General features: G+C 40.4%; 1 protein-coding gene across 2 annotated transcripts in view; it reads right to left on the bottom strand.

Annotated features, from left to right (window-relative positions):
* The window catches only part of CACNA1D (calcium voltage-gated channel subunit alpha1 D), a 208,356-nt gene that overhangs the window by 177,570 nt on the left and 5,604 nt on the right, over nt 1-25,182 (bottom strand). For both annotated transcript variants that reach the window (XM_060271439.1, XM_060271438.1), the window contains exon 3: nt 23,744-23,849. In XM_060271439.1, the coding sequence (XP_060127422.1) occupies nt 23,744-23,849 (106 nt within the window). The remainder of the gene's footprint in view (nt 1-23,743; nt 23,850-25,182) is intronic.

Genomic DNA, 25,182 nt, shown 5'->3' on the forward strand with positions numbered 1-25,182 from the left:
CCAAGTGAGTCTGTTCCACTGTTGAAGCTTAGATTTTTCCTCCCCCCACAAAAAAATGCTTTTGTATGCTGAATATTAGTAAAATATAGAATTTTCAACGCACAAAACTGTTTCAATATCTTTAAAATCACAAGTATCCTATTTACAAGTATTGTCTCTGTTTCAGAATTTCTGTACTTTAGTCTTTCCGTTTGTAGTGACAACACAGCCACTTCACAACTTTACTTGCAGTAAAAGTTAATATGCCTTGCAACGTTAATAGTCTCTTAAAATCTGGGAATGAGAAGTACATCTCAGATAAGCTATTCAGAAGAAAATGGGAGAACACTTCTGGTATTTATATTAGGTAATAATGTCTCCAACACCCTCTCCACTCCACAGTGCCTTTACATAACCAGCTTATGGAAATAAACTCTTATCAATTACGCTTTAATGCAAAATATGAAACCAATAAAAGCAAGCACAACCTCTTTGGGCAGAATTAAAAAGCAATGTAACATCAGGGCTGATGTCTGGAACCTGGAAATCGGCAAGCATTTTAGCCAATGATTTTCAGTATTATTATTACTATTATTATTATTATCATTTTAAATCCCTCCTGCTTCTCTTGTTAGTGACTCTCAAGGTAGCAAAGAGTATTTTAAAACACCAAACATGTTAATACTCACAAAATTTAAAGTTAAGTCTGCCAATGGATATGTATATTTTAGATACTAAAGTACTGGGGGGGGATCTAAATAGTATACAGGATTAGTAAACACTCACAAATACAATTAATATTTTTACTAGTATGAAAAAACTGTTTGCCAAGAGGTACATGCATGGGATCCCTAGCAGTTGACAGAGGGGGGGACTATAGTGTTTGCCTGACCTCATGGTAAGTAGGTAAATGATGCTCACTGGGAAAGAGAGAGAGATAGTGGGAGGGGCAAGGCAGCAGGGAGGTCAGCACTGAGCAAATGCACTGGTGGAGCCAATCCAGCGCTTCTGCTGGTACGTTTGCAGTTACACAGCACCAACCTTCATGCCACCTTTCGCCTCCCACTCTCCCTTCTGGGAAACATCAGCAACTCCACCGTCAGGAGGTCAGATAAGCTGACCTCAGTGAGGGCTCAGTGAGGGCTCTGACCTGGTGGAATGCTCTGTCCGACGAGACTAGGGCCCTGCAGGACTTGATCTCCTTCCGCAGGGCCTGTAAGACAGAGCTATTCCGCCTGGCCTTCAATTTGAATTAGCCTGATCCTCTATTCCCTTTTCCCTTTCCTCTTCTATGAGGAAACCCTTTCTGGGACCCCACATTTAAAATATTATTCACACACCTCCTTGCTGGCCCCAGTAGGACCAACTTGGCCAGTTAGCCCTGGTGATCATTTGATGTCTACTGACTGGGGTTGTTGTTCTTCCCCCAAAAAATGACCCCTAAATTTTTGATTTCATTGATATTGATGCTGCATTTTATGTCGTGTTCTATTCTGTTTTAAAGTCGCATTTTAATCAATGTTTTATATTTGCTGTTAGCTGCCCTGAGCCCGGGTTTTAAACCGGGAAGGGCGGGGTATAAATAAAAATGTATTTATATTATATATGAAGACAGATCCGTACAAATGTCTTAGGCTTGGGAGAACTTCATTGCAGCCAGTTCATTCTCTAACTAAAAACATACCTGAAAGGCATGGCCTATATTTTAGTGATTCTAACTGCATTCTCCTACGCTTTGCTATAAAAGCATAGAAGAATGCTCTTTAAAGAGATAGGAAAGGATGCCTCTGAATATACTTAGCAATGACCTTTTAATTCTTGGCTCTAATCAAGCAAATATTTTTAAAAGAAACATTAACCCCTAGCACATGTATCAATACACTCCATTTATCTTCTGCACAAGGTGTTCAATAAAATGCATTGCTGATACCTCTTCAACAGTTTTACAAAATTTAAAATAAACAAATAAAGAATTATAGCTACAGTTAACTAACTACCATGTTGTCAAAAACAATTGCAACTATAAGTAAACCACCCAAAAGCAGAGACACAGAATAAATATAACCATCCTTTGCAGCTAATACGCTCTGACACTGCAAAACAGACATCTGGCTATACAAAGTTGACATGTATTTAGATATTATATAGGAAACACTGCAGGCGCCAACCATGTGATTTATAAGAAGCTACATTCTGGAAATACTTTGCTTAGAATCATAAACTGGGGTTGCAGTATGTACCACAATAAGCCATCTTATTTCTTGTATTCTTTTTCTAAACATTAATCAATCACACAAAATATTTGGGAAAGATTGAGGGCTTCCTTTTCATTATTTTAAAACATGAAGATGAATTCTTAATTCATTATAATATTATTATTTTTTAAAAAATGCTTACAAATATTAGATGGCTGTTGAAATTGTCGCCCAACGCAACATGAATGAGTGAATAAAGGAGACTTGTAGTTCTCTTATTCTTTATATTAGAGTTTAAATAATTAATTGATGCATTAATTAATTGATGCATTAACGTTGATCCAGTGGCATAAAAAGATGCACAATCTTCTCCCTCAACCCTGAAAGACTATGCTAAAGTCAAATAAGATACTGTTTTGTGAATTAGCATCCCTCTTGTTTAATGATTTTGAGGTATACTTCAGCAATGACAAGCAAATCCTATATTCCTTTCACCTGAAAACATAGCTAGAAAGTCATACTTACAATTGGTCCTCAACTTGGAAAAATGGCTAAGTTGAACTTTAACCCTGAAGGAAGAAGCAAAAGAGCAGGTCTTCCTTTAAGAACCAGAATTGGGAGGGGAAACGCGAAGTGACTATCTATGCCCAGAGAGCACCACGTGAGAGTATTCTGAAAGCAGGCTTATTTGTCTTAATTTTCCTGATAAGCAGACGAGAATAGGTGGCTGCAAACCGCTTATTACGCACAAAACAGTTGGGAAAAGATGTCTGCTAAAATCCTTATTGATTATTTCGCATCACTGTACGGGAGCAGTGGGACACAGTGTGTAGTAAATCCCAGATGGAAGAAACTGAGAAGGTACAGGGAAAAAGAAGGATGTACAGTATCCCTACTATGAACTTCTGTCACCTCTCTATCCTTCCTGCCTTTCTAGACCACACTCACAGGGATTATGAAGCTCTGTTCCCCTCTTGCATGCCATAGGGCTGCCTCGGAAACTGGCTTTGTTTTGAATCATTTTAAAATGCAGCTGCTCTTTAAATATAATACTGTAATAAGAAGGAACAGAACAGCCCAGGTGTGATCAGAGCTATACAAATAGAACTAGTTATCTTGAGCTCATGTCCAATAACAGTTTATGCACGGCTAAAGGTTGCTTCACACATGCATTTTGAACCCTGATCTCCCAGGTCCTAGTCCAACACTCTATACAGTAACCACTACGCCACGCTAGCTTCTTAAACTACTTCTGCTATGGGGCAGCTACATGAATTAAGTAAATAAATATGGGGGGAACCAAATGTCCCTTAGAGAAGGATCTGAAATATTTTCCTTGAAGCTTGAATTTGTTTTATTCGAGATTGTTTTATTTGATGTTTGAATGTGTTTTAAACTGCTTTGAGATTTTTTTCTTTAAAATATAAAGTGGTATAGAAACGAAGTATTACTGTATTATTATTATTATTATTATTATTTCACCACAAAAGACATCTAGACATTCCACTGTGGTGACTGTAACCTAGGTTAAAAGAGCCATTTGGCGATTAGCTTATATATCTGAGTTTATAACAGTTTTGATCATTTGCATGCATTTGTGAGTGAATGAGAAGAACTTTGATATCATTCAATGTCACCTCAGACACAATGCTTTGCAAAGAGTAGATTCCCACATTCGGCTGTCAAGTCACCAAGCATCAAGGAATTGAGCATTAAGGTAATGTACACATGCATGTGAACTGGCCCACAATTTCACAATATTCCTGTGGGACAGGCAAACATTTAAAGTGAGGGCAGCTAAAATACCTTGTTCAAACCATTCCCAGACTGCTATATATGGCCAAGAATTTATTTTCGCACAAGAGTCTGTGAAGAAAAGGCCCCATAGAATAGCTTTTTGTACTACAAGAAATGGTAGTTTTCCTATTCACTGTAATGAAGGGTTCAGCATTTTAAGGTCAGCCTACAAGTGTTTTGTTATTATTTTCCTCACAATACCCAAACTTTCATTTTTTCATATAAATAAAGAAGAACGCTAAGACCTTTTCAAGCTGTCAAAATAAAGTAAATGTTTGCTTTGGCATGACAGCCCTGGCATAAAGCTGGAGGCAGCGAAAGCCTGTGAACCCTTACCTAACTCTTCCTGCTGCTTGGTCTGCATTGGGCTAAAGCACGGGGACTCAGCTGACTTCTTTCTGGCATAACCTCATTTTGCAAATAAACATAAATATAGTGTGACCTTATTTATAAAAATGAAACGTTATTTCATTTATCTTCAGTTGCATGTGCATCATCGGGAACACACATTAGCAAAAATGTACATTTTCTGCTATGGGTGTTGCTTGCTAATTAATGAGGTGCCTATCACATTCCAAAGAAATATGATTTGTTTATATGAAGCAGGTATTCCATTTACAGCAGCAGTGAAAATTAACATTACCAAAACTCATACTCCACCTATCTGTTCTATGGTCAGTTTTCCTGCTCTGCCAACCTATACAATAAAAAACAAAACAAAACGCCACCTCTTATTCCTATGACATGACTAAAGGCTACATAGTGGCAGTGTTTCGTATACTCCTTTGATCTGGTTACACTTAAGAGAGAGAAATAGTGTCAACCACTTGTTGTAACTGTTAAACTAAAAGGTAAACATTTGATGAGTTATGATGGACTTGTATGGGTTTGCTTGGAATTCTAAACTCTTTTTTTTTGTTAATAGTAGTATTATTGCTTGTTAACTGCTATATGGGGTTCTTTTTTAAGAAGAGAGCTAGACAAATATAATACATGAAATAAAATAAAATGGCCAAGCTCTATGTCCTCAATCTCATGACTTACTGGAAGGGACTCTGGGGGACATCTAGTCCAACTCCCTGCAATGCAAGAAGATTAGTTCACTTTTTCAAATAAATCTAGGCAGCACATTTGTACAGGACAGGTTTCCACAACCTGGTGCCTGACAAATATTTTAGACTCCAGCTCCCATCACCCATCACTATTGGCCATGCAGCTTGGAGCTAATGGAAACTGGAGTCTAACAACATCTGGAAGACACTAAGTTGGAGAAGGAGAGGTCCACCCCATAACCAGCAGCAGTAACCAGGATGCTCTCAGTTGTTTATGCATTGAATAGTTAACATACTTGCTCCAAGAAACCTCCTCCTGTACATTTGCATGCTGTATTGGAGACAGGTGAAGGTGTTTTTAGTGTAGAATTAGTGCCCTGCTCTCTTTTGAGATGGTGTCCAAGACACAAGATGTGACCTGTTGGGGTGACTAGGTGGCAACCTCACACATATGTTGTTCCCCTTTCAGGACCACCTCCATCCCAGATTCGGACCAGAAAAAGAAACAGGACAACATTTATATTTTGTTTGACAGTTTTAAGCTGGCAACTTGTAAAGCAGAAGTGTCAGATTTCATTTACAACCTGAATATTTTCTAAGCCAACTTTGAAGAAAAGCATTAAGTCCTATATTACAATGCACTTCGTAATTTGGCCTGTTTCAATTTGTATGGTGCAAGAATAAAAAATGACTACTGATGACCTGTTAAGGAACTGGGTAGGCTTTACATATAAAAGCACAAATGGAAAAATAAGAGTTTTATTTTTATTCCCTAAGCTGGTCTCTCTATCTCATCTAGAAACAATTTTCAATTCAAATACCATATATATTTACTTGACACTACATTTCTTCTTCACACACTTTATAGAATTCTTTCTCATGCCTGAGCTGATTGGGCTGAAAAAACCAATTTCCACATGCCAAGCATTGCCCATTTTAAATTCACTGCTCAGCTGGCAGGTTCAGGTTGTAAAATTGCTGAAAGCCTCTTTAGGCAGAAGTAGCTTCATTTGTCTTGCGCTTCCACGTAGAGAGAGTCTCGACCCCTTCAAATGAGAACACCTTTCAAAACGATTTAAGCTTTTTACTTATTCTGCACCACTCAGTGAAGTCAAGGAACATCCATGCAATTCTCACTTTTCCATTTGGATAAAAGATAATTTCCATCATAAACTTAAAACTGAACACAACCAAATTATTGCTCTGCCCTGAGCAGAAGATACAAGGGAATGGTTTATTATAACACTCATCCTAAAACCACCTTCAAAGCTCTAAGCATTGCTATGGGCTGTTTCCACAAAAAACAAGCAAAAAAGATAATGAAAAGGAATACAAATCCTTTGTTTCTATACTTTTCTTTTTTTAATGTATATTTTTCAAAAGGAGTCATGTATAACAGCACACTCTGCCTCTGTAACCTCCTGGTTGCAGAACCCATCTGGATCTGTATGTAGCCCATGTAGGATTGCTTGTTCAGTGAAGAGGAAATTCCTCCTTAAGGCAGATATGAATTCTCAACACGCTTCTTCCTTCCCAGACAACCAACTTCTGTCTTGGTTCTTGAAGATGACAGAGGGAAAATATGGCACAATGCCTTGTTTCTACAACAGGAAGGACACTCAGATCTCGCCAGCAGATTAAATACCATGTAAACCAGGGGGGAAATATTGAAAAGTCATCTAGCCACATTCAAGCAGTACTTACTCTAACTTATTACTAAGATAGTTTTTTCAGCTCTTCTTTAAAACCTCTGAAGATATTCCTCAGCTTCCCTTCAGGTATTTTCTCTTTTAACTTGTCCATTCCATTAAAAAGGACACACACACTCTTACACAGGGCAGAAGGACAATGGAAAGCCTGTGGTCCACCACCTACTGTTTTCCAGGGACCTCAAAGGATCAAACAATTATATTTTATGTGCTAGATGCCACCAATTATTCATTTCATATATCCCACCTTTACTCCAGAGACCTTAAAGTGGAATAAAGACTCCCATCCTGATTTTCACCAAGCCGAAACCTCCTTAGCTTCTGCAAAACTGCTGCATCATCCCCCTTCCTATCATACCCTAGGATCGATGAGACAGGAGCAACTAGTGCCAAGACGTTTTATATTCTACTGTTGCGGCACTGCATCAGGCAATGTCACACTTAATACAGTGGTCTGTATCCTTCACAGTGACCTGAAGCTATTAGTCAGCATCACTTGCTGGCTGCCTGGGGCTGATGGGAGTTGTGGTCCAAAACATCTGGAGAGAAACCAGGTTGAGGAAGGCCACTCCAAAGCACAGTGAACCAGCATTTCCAAATCACAATCAGTAATCACAAACACTTTCTTCTGCACTGGCCAGACGTCATCTAGAATACTGTATCCAGTTCTAGACACTGGATTGGGTGACTTGCAAGGCTCCCTTCCAACTCTATGATTGTATTATTTTTTTCCCCAGACAGAGGGGCCATTTCAATTCCATTCCATTCCAAAAGAAATACTTGCCTATTTTTTAATCAGATCAGTTGCTACATTGTTAAAGGGAGTCCTACAAGAACTGCCACTTGCTTCACATTTAATGCTTCACATTAAAGCAGAAGCACAGCAAAGGGCTTGAAGACAGTTTTAATATTTCTCTTTTATCAGTCGTGTCCTCCTACATATCATCTCAGACCAAACATTCATCATTTCCTTAACTTATTGCTGACTAATCTGCCCAGAGGCTATCACATTCATTTTTGTGTTCTTTGGCAGTTGCATAAAGGTTAGGGGAAATATTTTAAGTGGTTTTTTCAGTGACTATTTCCTGCTAAAGGGTCTCCAAGGGGCTGGAGAATATTCTCTTGCAAACATTTTTGGCTGCAGTCTTTTGGAGAGGATGAAATGTTGCCTCAGAGCTGCCTGATAGTTGCCTTTTTCACAACTGTTCACTAGTATTCACAGACACTCTTAGCTGCTGCATTGATGACACTTTTGCATGTTTGTTTCTTTTTTCCTAGGTCACTGTGATCCCAGCTAATTTTGGATCACACTGTAAATATGTTGTCATTGTGCCACACAGAAAGTCAAACATGACCATGAAGACAACTCAGGTGATTGCTATATCGCCTCTATATTCTAAAATGCCTGTGATATAAAGCTTTGAAATGTACTGTGTGTTGAAAGGTGTAATATAGGAATAGGAAAGGGTAATACTTAATGGAAAAGGAAGAATGGTAACAAGGAATAGTATATTCCAGCATCATTAGAGCATGTGTTGTTGGAGGGGTAGAAAGAACGTGCTTTCAGTACTTCTACAAAGCAAACACTTCTTTCCAGCTGTTTCTACAAAGCAACTTAAGGTAAGCAGCTTCCATAAACCAAACAGTTATTCCCAATCTGAAGAAAAGTTTGGAACAGATAAATTCTGTCATTAACCATGTCATTCTGTATTGTATGCTGTTCTTTGAACAGAACACTGAAATAGTGTCATTTTCCCAGTATCAAAATAACCTAACTTTAGAATCTTTAATTCTTTTCTGGGCAGTGTCACTATACACTTCAGTTAAGCAGTTATGATAACTAACATTAAGTGCCATAATTAAAATCAGCTGCAGATCTGTATTTTTTTAAGTGTCCTCATAAATATGGTAGAGTGCACGATGAGACCACAGTGTGTCTGATAAGCATAATAATGCTTTAGGGAACATGCTATTCAGTTCTGTGAAAAGGCATTTTTGCCACTTGGCCACTCCGAAAAAAACAATCCATCTTGCCTGAGGCACTTCCACCACTGGTGAAGGGCAGCCTATCCTTCTGTCACACAGTTTTTTATTGTTTCCACCATAAAAGGATAGTTATCAACCAAATAAACCACATTAAAGAAACATAAACAGAGCCAGCCGTTTGCTTTTTATGTGACACAGATGGAAATAATATTATGACCTTCCTTGTGCTAGGAGTTTAAGGAAACCGAAGTGTGGAAAACAAACTTTCTAATGCAGGACTGGCCCAAGCCATTTTGCTGCCTGAGACAAGATAGTGACCATCACCACTACAAGTCCACCAGTCACTACTTACTGCTCGTGCTGCAGAAACGCTACCTCAAGTTTTCTGAAGTTTTGCCAAAGTGCCTGGCCCCGGCAGCTGCCAGCAATGCAGGGTTGTTCTGGTACCCTATGACCATGGAAGGCAGGCATCTGGAGAGAACTCTGCTACCAGCCCATAAAAGAGTTGGTTCTGTTCTAATCACAAGCCATTTGGCTGCCCAGAGAGAACTAACCAAGTTAGTGCAACCCCAAATGCACCCAATATATTTCAGCCAACGGCTGTAAGGGTCATTTACAAACGATAGGAGCTGAAAGAGAACACCATTGTCTTGTCTCATAAGTCCAATCCATTTTACATCCCTATGATTAGAACTTGAATGCAGTTATCAGCAGTTTTGTCTGTAGTGGGTGGCAATAGCCCTATTCTGGGATTCCTCCTTGCATGATTAAAACTGAAACCAAACTGAAGGAGTGTAGCTCATCTGCTTTGCATGTGAAAAGTCCCAGGTTCAAGCCCCAGCACCTCCAGGTAAGGCCTTGAATGTTCCCCATCTGAGCCACTGTCAGTCAGTGTGGACATTGTGCACTAATGGGAGTCTGAGTTGGCAGTGATGGACCAGGAACAAGACCTTGGGTTCATAGTGGATAGCTCAATGAAGATGTTGACCCAGTCTGAAAGGTGTACATTTCACATTTCAGTATTACACAGTATAAGGCAGTCTTTGCAGGAAACATGGGTCTAATCTTATTCAACCCTCTTAGGTGTACCTGGAAACAAACTACTGTAAAAGGCCAGTGCAGATCACAGAGTACAGGTGTGATATGCATGCTTTTAGCAAGCACCTTTTCATCAAACAAGAAGTTACACGCACTACTGACTGGGGTTTCCAAGAAGCTTAGTAGAGCAGCCCAGTGGGGAAGTAACTGCAAGCGTAATTTTTCTGAAACATTTGGCTTATGCTTTATTTATTCAGTAGTTGCAGCGTCTTGTTTATTGAGAACTAAAGCCTGTAAGGCTGGTGCTAGCATGAGGCTATCCTTCATTTACTTTCACTGATAGCTACATTGGTCAGGTTATATTGCTTTTATAACCTTGTGCTGTTTACATTTCAGATAAAGAGCATCCCATGTTTGTCCTTTCTGTGATTTATGAGAAGCCTAATCTTTCCCCCATAATTCTAGGCGGTCCTGTGGAACCTTAAAACTTTAAATGTCAACAAAGATAGCTATTTCTTACAGATCCCTCTTCAGAAATAACAGCTAAAATGTTTATTCAATGTGCTGGAATTACCTACGCTCTCGGTTGCATATTTGAATACACAAATCCCATTCCCTTTTTGAGCAAAGGAGGAAATTAAATGGTGCAGTTATCTTTGTAGGTGGTCCTATGGCACATAACTAAAAAGCTCTCAAAGTGGGGCAAGGCCACTATCTATTTGAGAGGACAATTGAGTGCACTTTAGGTACAATTGGCAAGTGTTGTTATCTACTGTTTTTGTGTAGTCTTACAACTTACAGGCATTTTCATCCAAGCACACTGTACAGTTACACTGGGGTTAGAAGCAACTGTCCATTCTTTTGTTTAAAACAAGGTCTTTGCTGGAAGCTTTTTCCCTCCACCCAAATTCAGTTACTAAATGTAGAGATGAAATCCTGTACTCCAGATTCACTGCCGGGAGGTGAGGCAACTCGGGCAATACTGGAACCTTGGCTGTGCTAGTGTTATCTTGGGATATGCCTTTGCCTGTGGGAATCTGCACCTATAACATTGTGGGCAGGCCAACACAAAAATACAGTTGGCACAACTCTGTCAGCAGAAGGAGAAAAATGTGACCAGAATGAAGCAGGCATATACCAAATCCTACACTTCTTCAGACCCAAACCCCACTCCCACAGTGATGGAATGTAATACCAACCTCAGAGGTGGCGTAAATAGGCCTCACTGAACTCAATGGAAAGGTGGGGGGGGCATAGAGTTATGCATGGGGCTGTTAAAAGCATGCCAGCATATGACTGCTGTGAGTCAGCAGTATTGTTATGGAAGCTGAGAATGTGGATGGCAATGTTGCTCCATTCTACGCTTCTCCTTTCTTTTTCCTACGTACTCCACTTTTGTGCTATACCAACTCTACATTGGGACGTGGGTAGCGCTGTGGGTTAAACCACTGAGCCTTGGGCTTGCCGATCGGAAGGTCGGCAGTTCGAATCCCCATGATGGGGTGAGCTCCCGTTGCTCGGTCCCAGTTCCTGCCAACTTAGCAGTTCGAAAGCACGTCAAAGTGCAAGTAGATAAATAGGTACCGCTCCAGCAGGAAGGTAAACGGCGTTTCCGTGCGCTGCTCTGGTTCACCAGAAGCGGCTTAGTCATGCTGGCCACATGACCCGGAAGCTGTACGCCGGCTCCCTCGGCCAGTAAAGCGAGATGAGCACCGCAACCCGAGTCATCCGCGACTGGACCTAATGGTCAGGGGTCCCTTTACCTTTAACTCTAAATTATGCCAATTTATACAGCTAAATGGCTGGCCAGCATGATGAAGCCATCAAACTTTCTAACCCAAGTACTGAAAAGACCAGGGCTCTTAAATCTGTGTGCAAGTGAGTTAAATTCCAGGGATATTGCCTAAAGCCAAATTAGTCTATAGTTAAAACACATGGGGTTCAATGGTGGGTGGGATTGCCAAAGTTTTTTAGTTTTTTTTTTACACCTGTCCCCATTTAAAAAATTTGCCCAGAGCGTAAACCTGAATGTGCACAAGTTAAATGTGCCTAAGTTGCGAGATGACCTGTATAAATTCCATTTACTGCTGCTTATCTTTTTCAGTGTGTGCCGCTGTTTTAGTTATGATTGTTATTACAGTACTTTGATTGTTGCCCAGCAAGTAAGTATGGCTCCTGAAGGACAGATTTTGCACATTTAAATTAAATAAAATACCTGTGTTGCTTGTTACATTACTGTTATAATATACAATTGAAAGAATGTGAAGATTCACAGACCTATGCTGTACTTTACTCATGTCAAATCATGCTAACTTCTCAGCCACAGCCAATATACTTTGTGGGTCAGCTGCAAATGATTACGTGAAAAGAGGCACTAGCAATTAATAACAACCTTAGGATTGCTTTGATTCACCCCCACCACCATTTTTCTACCCATAAAAAGATGAATAATTGAAATTTATTTTTTAATATAAAGTAAAGGTAAAGGGACCCCTGACCCTAGGTCCAGTTGCAGACGACTCTGGGATTGTGGCGCTCATCTCGCTTTATGCCTTTTAGCAAAATCAGACAGGCTATGTAACATTAGTTTTCACCTGCAGGGCTAAACTGTTTTGTGGAGGGAAACCCTCTAAGAAACCTCAAGTAATTTATTCAGATTGCTCCTGAGAAGTTTAAGAGATGTCCCCAAGTTATAGATAAAGTGAGCCAGTGGCAAAGAGAACAGACATTTAAATGGTTTTTATTCTTTCTTGCTTGTATGTAAGGAACCATCCCTACAGCCCTAAGGCTAAACAGCATGTTATTCACATAGTTTGCCCTGAAGTACAAGCTTTTTCTTTTACAAATTGCCAGTGTGGATGGTCTGATTCAGATCAGGATCCTGGCACTAAATATATTGTAAGAATGGAAATGGCATAGTGCATCTGCAGCAGCACAACCAGACCCCTTCATCTGCCCCTGCTGCAACAAAGCATGTCTCTCCCATATCAGTCTCTACAGCCACAGCAGGCGCTGTAACTCTTCAATGATTTGACTTCGCCCTGAAAGGCGCACTACTCCATTCTTTCCCATGACAGAGGGATGCCAACAACAACAACTTTGCTCCCCGCTTCAGTACAATAGGATGTAGGACATTGTACCTCTAATTTTTTTTACAGTTTATGAAATATGTCAATTTTCTGTTTCTGCGCTGAAGAAGTTCTCACGAAACAGTGCATCATTCCGGACACTCTCCGACAAGTTCGTTGACTACTTCAGCAACTTTGGAATTTTGCAATACTAAGCTTTTCAGCTTGTTTTTTATTGAATGACTTTCTGCCATTTGGTTCCATTCATATCAACAGGGACTTTCAGAGACCTATAGGATTTGTTTTCATGTGAATTATATTAGATATGTTCAGTTTCCAGTCTTGTTTTTGATATTACATATGTTGTAAATACCGTCTGTTCGTTGAATTTAGTCACGTGTTGCCCAGGTTTTGGTTTCACCTCAGTACAATCTCACCAGATCACTGCAAAAATACACTTAGTTTGCAAGGGGGGTGGGGGTGGGAATTCCCATTCATTCCAATGGCAACTTTCCACCCACAAGGAAAATGGCAAGTCAGGGGAGTGGGCTGAAACAGATCAGGGCAACAGCAGGGATGAAAGGGTTAAAATTCCCCTATCACCTTGACAGAATCCCAATCAGGGTCTACAAAGAAAAGGGAAAAGCTTGCACTCAAGAGCAAACTATGTGATTAATGTCACATATGGTTAAAATTAAAAAGGGAACCATTATATAAGTGCCCAAACTACTGAGTTTACCCATCTCACTTTATTTGTAATATCTGAAAATGAAATATAGGCACACAATTGCAGCCCTATCACCACCCCTGCTTTTCAGAAAACCTTGCATAGTCAATGAAAATTGCTTGTAAATATCTATTGTCCCTGACATTTATTTCTGTTTTTAAAATAACAGTTCTTCATTTGGTTTGTGTGCGCGCGTATATCTGTGAGCACATGCACATGCACACTGTATGTGTGTATTCTGCAAATCATCTTGGGTGTCATAAGTGATTTATAAGTTTTCAAAACATACAAATACAATTATAAGAATTTTAAACACTACTTTAAAAAAATGACCAGGCAGATCTTATCAAATAGCTGCTACATGCTTTATATGAGAAAAGACATGCTCTACCGACTGAGCTATCCCAGAGATAACATAAGCCAGGCTACTGTGCTTGCCATAAAAGAAACAAGAAGGCTTGTCTTCCCCCTAGCATGCTAGTTTTCTATGCAGATGGACAGTTTTGTATGGAGGAAAATGCAGTCATGTGAGTCTCCTTCTGCAGTCTGATATGGAACTGTCTGGGCACAGATTTACTGCACCACTGAGAACTAGACCAATATCTTTGCAGGATCTCAAGTAGTAAGAGAAGATAAAAGAGGTTGTACACGTCAATATATCACAGAGCTAGCAATGTTAAATTCTCAGCTCATATCTCTGTTCTGACAGAAATGCAGTGGGTGGCTTTTTGCAAGCTAATATAGTTTGGGTTTACACAGCACGAAAAGAGCTTTTAAGCTCTCCATCACACTCAACACACCACCTCTGGATGGTTCTGGGTGCTCTCATGAGATCTTGCAGGCCAATCCAATTTCCCACAAAATCTTGCACCATCATCCCTAGCCTTCCAGAGCTGTTGTGCTGAACAAGCCTTGCCACCCAAGCAAGGCAAAAAGCTCAAAAGATTATTTTGAAGGTCTGCTTGGGTTATCTGGCACAAAAGAGCTTTTAAGCTCTCCACCTTGCTTGCTAACCAAGACACGCTCAGCACAGCACCTCTGAAAGTGCTGGGGGTGTTCTCTCTCCTCCTCACCCGCTAGCCATGCTGTGGCTCCTGTTTGAAAGAAGTGAACACACTTCCTTCTCATGAATTTGTAGATACTGCATGTGTTACTTTAAACCACCAGAAGGTTCTGTGTAGTAATCTAGCCAGCATTTGCTTGTAGTCTTTGCTTTTGTCAAAGTTAGGTAAAGGGACCCCTGGCCATTAGGTCCAGTCGTGACCAACTATGGAGTTGCAGCGCTCATCTCGCGTTATTGGCTAAGGGAGCCGGCGTACAGCTTCCAGGTCACGTGGCCAGCATGACAAAGCCACTTCTGGCGAACCAGAGCAGCACACGGAAACACCGTTTACCTTCCCGCTTGTAGCGGTACCTATTTATCTACCTGCACTTTGACGTGCTTTCGAACTGCTAGGTTGGCAGGAGCTGGGACCGAGCAACGGGAGCTCACCCCGTCATGTGGATTCAAACCGCTGACCTTCTGATCAGCAAGCTTCTGTGGCTGAAGTTAAGTCACTCCTAAAAGCTGAGCCCATTTTTTGTTTGCTGTTCTCTCTAGACAAGATGTCTGCTATTTCTCGCTTTGTAGCTCCACTCATCCTGTAAATAGTTCCTGCATGAACAAAGCCCTTGAACTTCGAAAACTGCAAATTTCCCACCTAATTCACCCTAACTGTAAGCAGACCTTTCAATTATATGCAATTTTCATGTCAATGCAAAAAATTAAGGATGAAATAAATTGTAGAGGAACTATTCAGTGCTGAGTAGCCAAAATTCAGGCGCCAAGCACAACAGAAAATAAATAAATAATAAGGCTAGGGGGAAGTACAGGTAACCAAGGGCAAGAAGCAGGAGGATATACAAGAAGTAAAAGAGGCACACATTGAAACAGCACAGCTAAGGAAAACCTGGAAAGATGTCCAAATCACCCTCAGCCAAGGAAGGCACACATCTGATACTTCATGCCTTACTGACAAAAAAAGCACCTACTTACAGCAACTTCCATGGTGCCTTGGATACACCCACCCACATCATTTTAGCCTCTAGGCAGCTGTCTCCAGGTCTGTGCCCTACAATCCACCTGCAGCACCAGTGGAACCATGCCCCTTCACCAGCTTATGTACCCTCGTCTGACCAGTGGTGGGGACACAATCTGAAACTTCTCCTACACGGAAGCAGTCACTGCTCTTCCCTCTTCAAGCCCTTCTTGGCCCTAGGAGACAGTGGGATGGGGGAACATGGGGACTTGTCCCGCCTGTCCCTGACCTGAAAAGCCTCTTCCTCCATTCTTCTTCTGACACATTCTGTGCTCCCACCTCTGCTTTTGGCTGCTCTGACCTGTCCTCTTTTCTCCTCCCTGGCTCCTGCCTTGTGAGAGGCACTAAACCCCATAAATCTCTATTTCCCTCCCCAGGGACAGACCCTAGCCGGCCGGCCTCCCCCCCCCCCCAGCCCTGTCAATCCCTGCCAGAAGACAACCAAGGAAATGAATGTCATGAAAGCAATAAACAGAGTCAGAGTTAAGAGGTACTGCTTAGATAAGATCTGATTCTGACATTGTCCCCACAGAGAAAGGAGCAATTCTGAATACAATCTCACACTACCATTTTGTTCCAGAATACAATGTCATGTACGAAGCAGAACTATCTTCTGTATAGGATCCAACAAAAATTGGCTGTTTCAGTGGCAGGGGAATCTAATCAAGATAGTCAGGAATATTGCTTGCACGCAGTCAGTAAAAAAGCTTTACTAGCAGCAAGTCCAAATTAAAACAGTACAGACTTTCAAGATAAGGCCTAATGAATATTAGCAATTATCCCAGCGGGTGTGCTCATCAGGAAGGCAAAGAAGAGCAAAGGAAGAGAGAGATCTTCTCACAAAAGACCATTCAGAGGAATCATCTTTAAAAACAAACTGGATTCAAAATTGTGTTTGTTTGCACAGTACAGGGTTTCTGTTGTTAAAGAATGGACACGTCTACCTTAGAATTTAAATTATTCCTGTTTGTGAGATGTGCACATCCAGCCAAGGAGGACAAATGGCCAATGGTTACGGTAAATTCTTCATTGACAGAATCATGTGCAGCAGCTCCTAAGGTGCAGAGAATACACATGTGCTCACACTTCTAGCAACCACATAGCTGACATTAACTTTCCCAGGTTGAAAGTAACAGTACAGGCTTATGAACCCTTGTCTGACAGTGTGTGTGCATGCAACCGGGGATTCTCCTGCACAGAAGTTGTCACTGTGCTTGCCTCTTCAAGTCCCTCCTGGTTCTTGGAGACAGAAAGGCAGGGGGTGGCATGGATTCGACTGGCCCACCCCTTGCCTGAACAGCCTCCCCCCCTCCTATTCCAACATGTTCTGCGCCTCCTCCTCTGTCTCGTGACTGCTCAGACTCTTCGCCTTCCTCCAGCTCTGGCTTCTGCCTTGCAGATGGCACAAAACCCCATGAATCACTGCCCCCCCTCTCCTAATTCAGCCCCTGGACCCCCTGCCTCCGCCAAACACTTGTCAGAGACCTGCCAGTCCCTGACAGCACATTTGCCTTTGAGTTTTGTATTGGGCTATTTTGTTATTGCATTTTAAGGGCATCTTTCAACTACAGACTTGTACCGTATGTTTTACAGGAAAATCCTACGTGAGGTTTGGGAGAGGCACAGACACAGATCCACTGCTACGTCCCCAAGCCCCGCTGGCTTACTTTTTCACTGCACCAGCCGTTTCAGTGCAACAGCACAGCTGAGCAGTCCAAGAACCAAGTCCCATGGGCAATCTGTAGGGTTGCCAGACTCAATAGAGGACAGGACTTCTGTGCCTTTAATTGCCCTGCTCTCTTTTGAGTCTGGAAACCTTAAAGAGAAACCAGCAGACCCGTTGCTTGGAAATTAAACAAAGGGTCTGCTGGTTTCTCTTTAAGGTTTCCAGACTCAAAAGAGAGCAGGGCAATTAAAGGCACAGAAGTCCTGTCCTCTATTGCAGTGTTTTTCAACCACTGTTCCGCGGCACACTAGTGTGCCGCGAGATGTTGCCTGGTGTGCCGTGGGAAAAATTGAAAAAATCGATTTATATATAGTCAATATAGGCACAGAGTTAATTTTTTTTAAAACATTTTCTAATGGTGGTGTGCCTCGTGATTTTTTTCATGAAACAAGTGTGCCTTTGCCCAAAAAAGGTTGAAAAACACTGCTCTATTGAGTCTGGCAACCCTAGAAATCTGCAAGGCTGGGACCCTCCAAAAGAGTAAGTGCGCTACCTTTCCTCTGCTCTCACTCAAACCTGCTTGCTACCATCACTAGGAATAAAAGCCAATACAGTCACCTCGATTTAAGTACGCTTCGGTTTGAGTACTTTCAGTTTAAGTACTCCACGCACCTGTCTGGAACGGATTAATCCACTTTCCATTACTTTCAATGGGAAAGTTCGCTTCAGCTTAAGTACGCTTCAGGTTAAGTACAGACTTCCAGAACCAATTGTGTACTTAAACCGAGGTACCACTGTAGTATCTTTCCGTCCACCTGAGTATAGCCCGGGGCCCCACCCTCCATCAGCACTCCTCTATGATCGTGAAGGCCAGCAGAAGGGCAACAATATGCCTTTCAACTGCCTCCAGCCCCTCCCTCAGAAGGGCATATGTGTTATGTGGCACACTTGGTAGTTATCCTTGGTTTGCAAAAATTCTGGGAACTGTAGGTCTGTAGGAGAGACTAGGAATTTTTAACAAAAATGATCAGTACACTCACCAAGCTAAAATAGCCAGGACTCTTGGGAAGAAGGGGTCGCAATGGTTATATTAAGATTTGTAATGCTGTTGTAACCTATGCCACATCCTGCTTCGTTATTATCCACCAAAGTTCAAAAGTCCCCTAAGAAAACACATGATGAAATCCAAAGCTCATTCCGCTTTCTGCAAGGACCTCCGTAACATCTCATTCCACCCCAAACGTGAGGACAAAACCGTGGACTTCAGGAAAGGAGAACAGCTGCAGCAATTCTCCAAGGCAATGAATTCTCTACAGCAATTGCTATTAACAGAAAAAGTCCCGAGCATATTGCTCCAGAAGTATTTTTGTCAATTATGATACTACTTGTTCTAGTCCAGTGAAGTGCACAGCAGCTGGAGCTGCACACACTGATCTCTTCTTTTTTTAAAAGAAAAAGAAAAAAAGAAAAAAATCAGTTGTTTGGCGGGGAAGTAGAAGGTTTTCCTCCCAAACAGCTGACCACCAGCTTTTTCATATATATTTAAAAAGCTGCTAGATCAAAAAAAAAAGGAAGTGCACATACAGCATGTAGCTGCACACATAGCTCCTCATGTAGCAAGAAATATGAGCACAGAAGTCTGCTTCCATATACCTATTGGTGGTAGGGCAACTAACTATTAGTTTTTATCAGGAGTACACTAATACTAACAATTTAAGAAAGGCTAACGAGTCCATTTTCAATAAGAACTGAATTCTGGAATTCATGTCATCTTTGCTATCCTACTCCACTTCTACTGCATCTTTCTTTGGATTGAAAAAAATACATCATCACACACACACACACACACCATTTACAGATTTGGGTTTCTGAAGCTGTATGATAAGATTTTCTGGCTTTATTATACCTTTTTAAATATCATATAATATCCTATTTTATTCTGCGAGACAAAATGCCTTCTGCTTATGTTTTAGCAGAAGCTATTGCATTTTATCTGAGTATTATTTTTGGCCTAGCAATCAGCTTTCTTTATTTGTAAAGTTATTCCTCCACCAAACTACCCGCTGCTACCCAAGTTCAGTGCTTTGAAACTGACAATGTTATGTCATTAGTACACAGGCACAGGAGGTTTTTTAAGGCCGCATGCTTAACTTTACACTACTGACAATGCCATGCTATACATGTCCACTCAGAAGTAGGTCCTATTGACTTCAATGGCACTTACTTCCAAGTAAGTTTGTATCAGATTGCAGCCATAAAGTCTTGCAGACAACTAGCTGCAGGGGGGCAATCACAGTCACACAAATGCCTTTTCCTGAAGAATCTGTAGGCAAAGAATGGTGCTGAGCAAGCTGAAATATGGGGGGCATTATTTAGTTTACAAAGTTCTCCACTGTAAATTGATTCAAAATGCCTTGGATGAGTTGATGGCTAAATTTTATTTATAAGTGCTGCCAGTCACAATTTGTATTAATCTAACGTTTACTGTGACAATCCATTTGGGGGCGAAAATTTATGGTACAATTAATAGTTTCATCCACCTTGCCTACTGTGTTGATTGCCTTCCATGGAAGATGGATTAAACTTTATAATCCGCCATATAAGTCACCTAATAGAGAAGCTTGACATACTGATATTATTCACTAAAGTGAACTGCTCACTGTCGATGTAATCGCTGCTAGTGATGCACGTGGCCTGGGCGACAATAAAATAAAAATATCTTCCAGATCTCAGCAGTTCCTTTTTACCCTTCACACAATATGCAGAAGAATGTCTTTGTTTCCTAACGTAGGCGGGGGAATGCCACCATTGTAAACTAAAACTTAATCTATTATAAAAGAGGCACTTCCAGTGTTTGCATTCAAGGTGCACAAATACATGATGGCATTGGCAGATACTCTTCCTATATGCTGCTTTGTTTTGTTTGTTTTTTATTGAGTTTTATAAACAAGAATAATCTTATACAAATACGTATACCAAGTTTTCTCATGTCATTTGTATATCACAAAATAGCATAATAAAGGTGGAAAAAATATCCACAGCATATGTTTCATTATTAGTAGTCAATGTATAAGTTCTTGGTTCATGACTTGGTTTAAACAACAATGAAGAAGAAGAAAGAAAGAAAGAAAGAAAGAAAGAAAGAAAGAAAGAAAGAAAGAAAGAAAGAAAGAAAGAAAGAAAGAAAAGGGGGGAAGAGGAGGAGGGAGGAATGGCGAGTGGGGTGGGGTCAGGTGGTTATGTTTCTATTATTCTACTTAATAGGGAGGGTTTTGTCAGTGTTACTTATAAGGGTTTTCTTGCTACGGTATTCACTTGGTGTGTTTCCTTGGTGGTGAGAGAGGTTGGGAGTGGCTTAGGGCAGGGTTCACTCCAGCGGAGATTCCTCCATGGGCCAGATTGCGCCTGCGATTTCTGGCGTTTGCGTCTGCGCAGATGTGATTTCTGGTGCTGCGGAAGCCAGTCCCCGTGCCGCGCTGTGCTGGTTTAGCCCAGTGGGCGGGGACTCGCCGAGTGGGCGGCTCGGTTTGGGGGTGGCTCATGGGCCAGTTAAACAACCCCTGTGGGCCACAGGTCTTAGGTTGCCTACGCCTGGCTTAGGGTGTGGTTGGTTGTCTTTGGTTGGCTGTAGTGAGAATTGTCCACAAGCAAACATTCTGTCACCTTTCCCCTTCTAAAGTTCAGAACCCTGCCAATTACTTTTTTACTTTGAAGTGCTAAGTACATGGAATTGGGCTGTCAGATTAACCCAAAGACTGTGGGTGACACCCAATGCAGCCATACGCAGAATGGACCCATTCAAAGCCCTGACAGTCTGGACCAGTCTACCCTGCAACATGGGCAGCCGACCTGTGACCAGCCCACCCTGATTTATAGTCAGTAAAATTTACTGTAAAATACACAATTCATGATACAGGGGCTATCAATTACGTACTGTAGAACTAAATATTACAGAGCTGTTGTTTTTAAATGTTCTTCATCCATCTAAATAATTTTGTATGCAATAATCAATTCAAATAAATTGTAGCCAATTAAGCTTTTCCTCACTGCTCAACAAAGTCATTAAGGATTTGTGCAAACGTAAAATGTGTTTCTCTGAACACACAGTTGCATAATGCATACACAGTCCAATGAGAGCTCTATTGCCAATACTCAGTGTAAAACTCTGTGAAAAATATACAAGGTTTTTTTGTGTAAAGAAACCTTAAAGGCATTTTTAAAAAATGAAAGCAAGACGTATAAAAAAATGAATACTTAAACTTGCCCATGAACTAAGGTAAAACTATTGGTTTTGAACAAGGTGCACAGTTAAAACAAGATGAACCCAGCTAAAATTCAATAAATTGCCAGCCTCTGATGCGGACAGATGCTTTTCCCACTTCAAATAATGCTTTATGATATTGGTTATTAGCACAGACCTCCTAGTGGATTGACAGTGACACAGAGATTTTTGTCCTAAATTTCTGGGAGCAAAAACAGACTGCTCTGGCACACCGCTACATAAATTGTTCTTTACATTGACCTGAATTGTGCTGTGTTTTTCCAGTTTTTGTTGTCTGTAGCTGTTTAATATCATAATCTCAGTAAATTAAGAATACCGAAGGCATATATATATATATATATATATATATATATATATATATATATATATAGACAAGTAACCAATGTTTTAATGGGCTTTTCAAACAAGTGCCTTCATTGTGCAGTGACAAAAAAAGAAGCCAAAAGAGAAACAAACCAACACTATTTAGTATTACAGACTTCAAAGCACTCCTTGTATACAGAATCTCAAGTTAAGATAGGAGCAAGCGAAAACAAACCGCGTATCAAGAAATGTTGAATTCTTCCAATTTGGTTTTATACGTTTCAATCAAAAGATACCAAAGAAGTGTTTGATTGTACCTCTAAAAATACTAAACTGAGGATGATAAACACGAATATAATTAAAAAAAGATTGAGAAAATAATGACAAAATCAATTGTGACTACCAGAATCGAAAGATTACTCAGATCTATTTATTTGGGGCTGGCAACGTGCTCAAACAAGAATCTGCAGACCACCTCTGCTTTCATCTTAGAAGGATGTACATGATTTGTTACAAAAACCCTATGCCTCAAGCATTAAAAAAAAATTAAACTGCACAGAAGGCTTAAAAACTAGCTTGCTATCTAACATGGGAAGTTTTTCACATAGGACCTGATGTTCACATGAGGACACTTCAAAAAAAAATCCCCCGTACATGAACAGAAATCCCAACATGAGGAGATTGCCACATTTGAACCGTCCCTAGGTACATTTTTCAAGTCACTAGACCATGGGTAGGCAAACTAAGGCCCAGGGGCTGAATCCTGCCCAATCGCCTTCTAAATCCAGCCCGCGGATGCTCCGAGAATCAGCATGTTTTTACATAAGTAGAATGTGTGCTTTTATTTAAAATGCATCTCTGGGTTACTTGTGGGGCATAGGAATTCATCCCCCCCCAAAATAGTCCGGCCCCCCACAAGTTCTGAGGGACAGTGGACCAGCCCCCTGCTGAAGAAGTTTGCTGACCCCTGCACTAGACCACAGAGTCACAATGTATGGGGAGGGGGGCAGTTCTGTTACAGTATGAGAAATGTGGGTGATCACTGGAAGACACAGGCTGTCATATAAGAACTCTAAAGGATCATAAAATGACCCTGTGAAAAAGGCTGGAGAAATAACTTGCACAGCAGAGAAACTTCTTTGGGTTTGGGGAACCGTTTTATCATGCAATCATCTGCTAGTTTGGAAACAGTAATTCCATGTGCAAAAGAGATTTCCACTAGCAGAAGAATACCTTTGGATACACGTCCATTGTTTTAATATATAAACCTTGGTATCTGCTGCAGTACATAACATTTACATGGGTCAAAGCCCACTGATGCTCTCACTGAAATCAACAGCATTATGATACCCTTCCTTCCAGGGTCTAATCTTTTAATTAGGAAGCTAACTTTGTATGTTACTTCCCAGTAAATCCTTATCATAGAATAATGCATTTAAAGGTACATCTGTTGATAATATAAACCATTCAATGCTACCATTATTTTTATTTTAAAATGTGAAAAACAATTGAAACTACATGAATAGAGAAATAAAAGTTCATGTGAGGGCTGAGCACTAAGGCGGCAGACAGCATAAAACATCAGCAACATATAAATCCAATTACTGTGTTCCTCAAAATGCATTTGTTTCACCCCAAGAATTATCACAAACCATCTTATTATATCATAAACCAGAGCTTGCCTATTGCAACTGGCAACCAAAGCAGCCAAACACATTTTAGAATGTTGGTTCTCATCTCACCCACCCCAACTAAATGTGTAATTCATGCCATACTTTTATTTAGGCTTCATGTACATTTTTTTAAAAAAAATAAAGCACTTCAAGAAAAGGAGGGGAATAAAAAAAAAACCCACATACTTACCAAGTTTTGATTTGTTGAATTAGAATCATCTTCTGGGAATGGGATGTAAACAGCTAAGGCCACACAATTGGCAAAAATAGCCAGTAATATAAATATGTCAAATGGTCTGAAGTATCTTGTTAAGGAACATCTAGTATTGAGATATATTTATATACAACTCAGTCTAATTCCTTACTAATTTCTGCATTGAGGGCCATAGGCTTGTTTCTGACATGTTCAGGCCCTTCTTTTGACTGATGGAAATGACAACCCATCCTCCACAAGCATCCATTATATTGCATCTTTGTCAGCACATGACCTTTCATCAATGCCCGCTTTTTAGTAACAAACTGCACAATTACATTATTTTGCACTATACGTATATATACACAGTCATACCTCGGTTTAAGTACGCCTCGGTTTGAGTATTTTCAGTTTAAGTACTCCGCGGACCTGTCTGGAACGGATTAATCCACTTTCCATTACTTTCAATGGGAAAGTTCGCTTCAGGTTAAGTACGCTTCAGGTTAAGTACAGACTTCCGGAACCAATTAATTGTGTTTGTAAACCGAGGTACCACTGTATATATAAATATATATATTTAATATATATATTAAAATCCAATTACATAATACATAATATTGAATCCATATTTTGATTCAAATATTTGAAATGCTTACAGATCTGTTCTCTCAGTGTAGATACTGATCATTAGCGCTAATGGAATCTGCATAGGCACAACAGCCATGGAATAAAACCACAGTCATATCTGCCTATATCTGGATCCAACCCTAATTTTGGCACATCAATTTTACATTGGTATGTACAGATTATTAGATAGGGAGAAAAATGTAAGAACATGCTAGTGAAAAATCTGTAGCATTCATAGAATATAAAAATAACAGTTTTGACCAGCCACATATTTATGCATGGGTTGGTTCAACTGAAATTGTAAGCTGCAATCCCATTTACCTCTGAGCAACCCCAATTGAACTCAGCAGGACTTAGTTCTGGCTAGAAATGTATAGGATTTTGTGGTTAGTGTGCTATATCAAAAAAGGCAACTTTTTTTTAACAAAGTAGCATACTAACCATCTTGCTCAAAGGCTCTTCTGTACATTCATTTTTGAAGCACAAATTTATCCTATCAGAACGAAGTTCTAAATAGTGATGACACAATGAAGTCTCATCTTGTGGCATTGGATAATTTGCTTTAATAAGCATATATGAATCTATGCATGTGTATCTAAAACACTTCAACAGTAGCTTAATAAATGTGAAATAAATCCTGAAGTCCCAAACACTATGTATTAAAATTAAATGATATTTTTAGAACTGCATTTTAAGAACACAAGACCTTGTATCTAAGGCTCAGACTACACATTACATAAAAGTTACATTCACTCCTCTCTGCCACATTTTGTAAGTCCAAATCAACATGGACAGGCGATAACTTAGCA

The sequence above is a fragment of the Zootoca vivipara genome, chromosome 2 (genome assembly GCF_963506605.1).
Source record: "Zootoca vivipara chromosome 2, rZooViv1.1, whole genome shotgun sequence".
Lineage (NCBI taxonomy): Eukaryota > Metazoa > Chordata > Lepidosauria > Squamata > Lacertidae > Zootoca > Zootoca vivipara.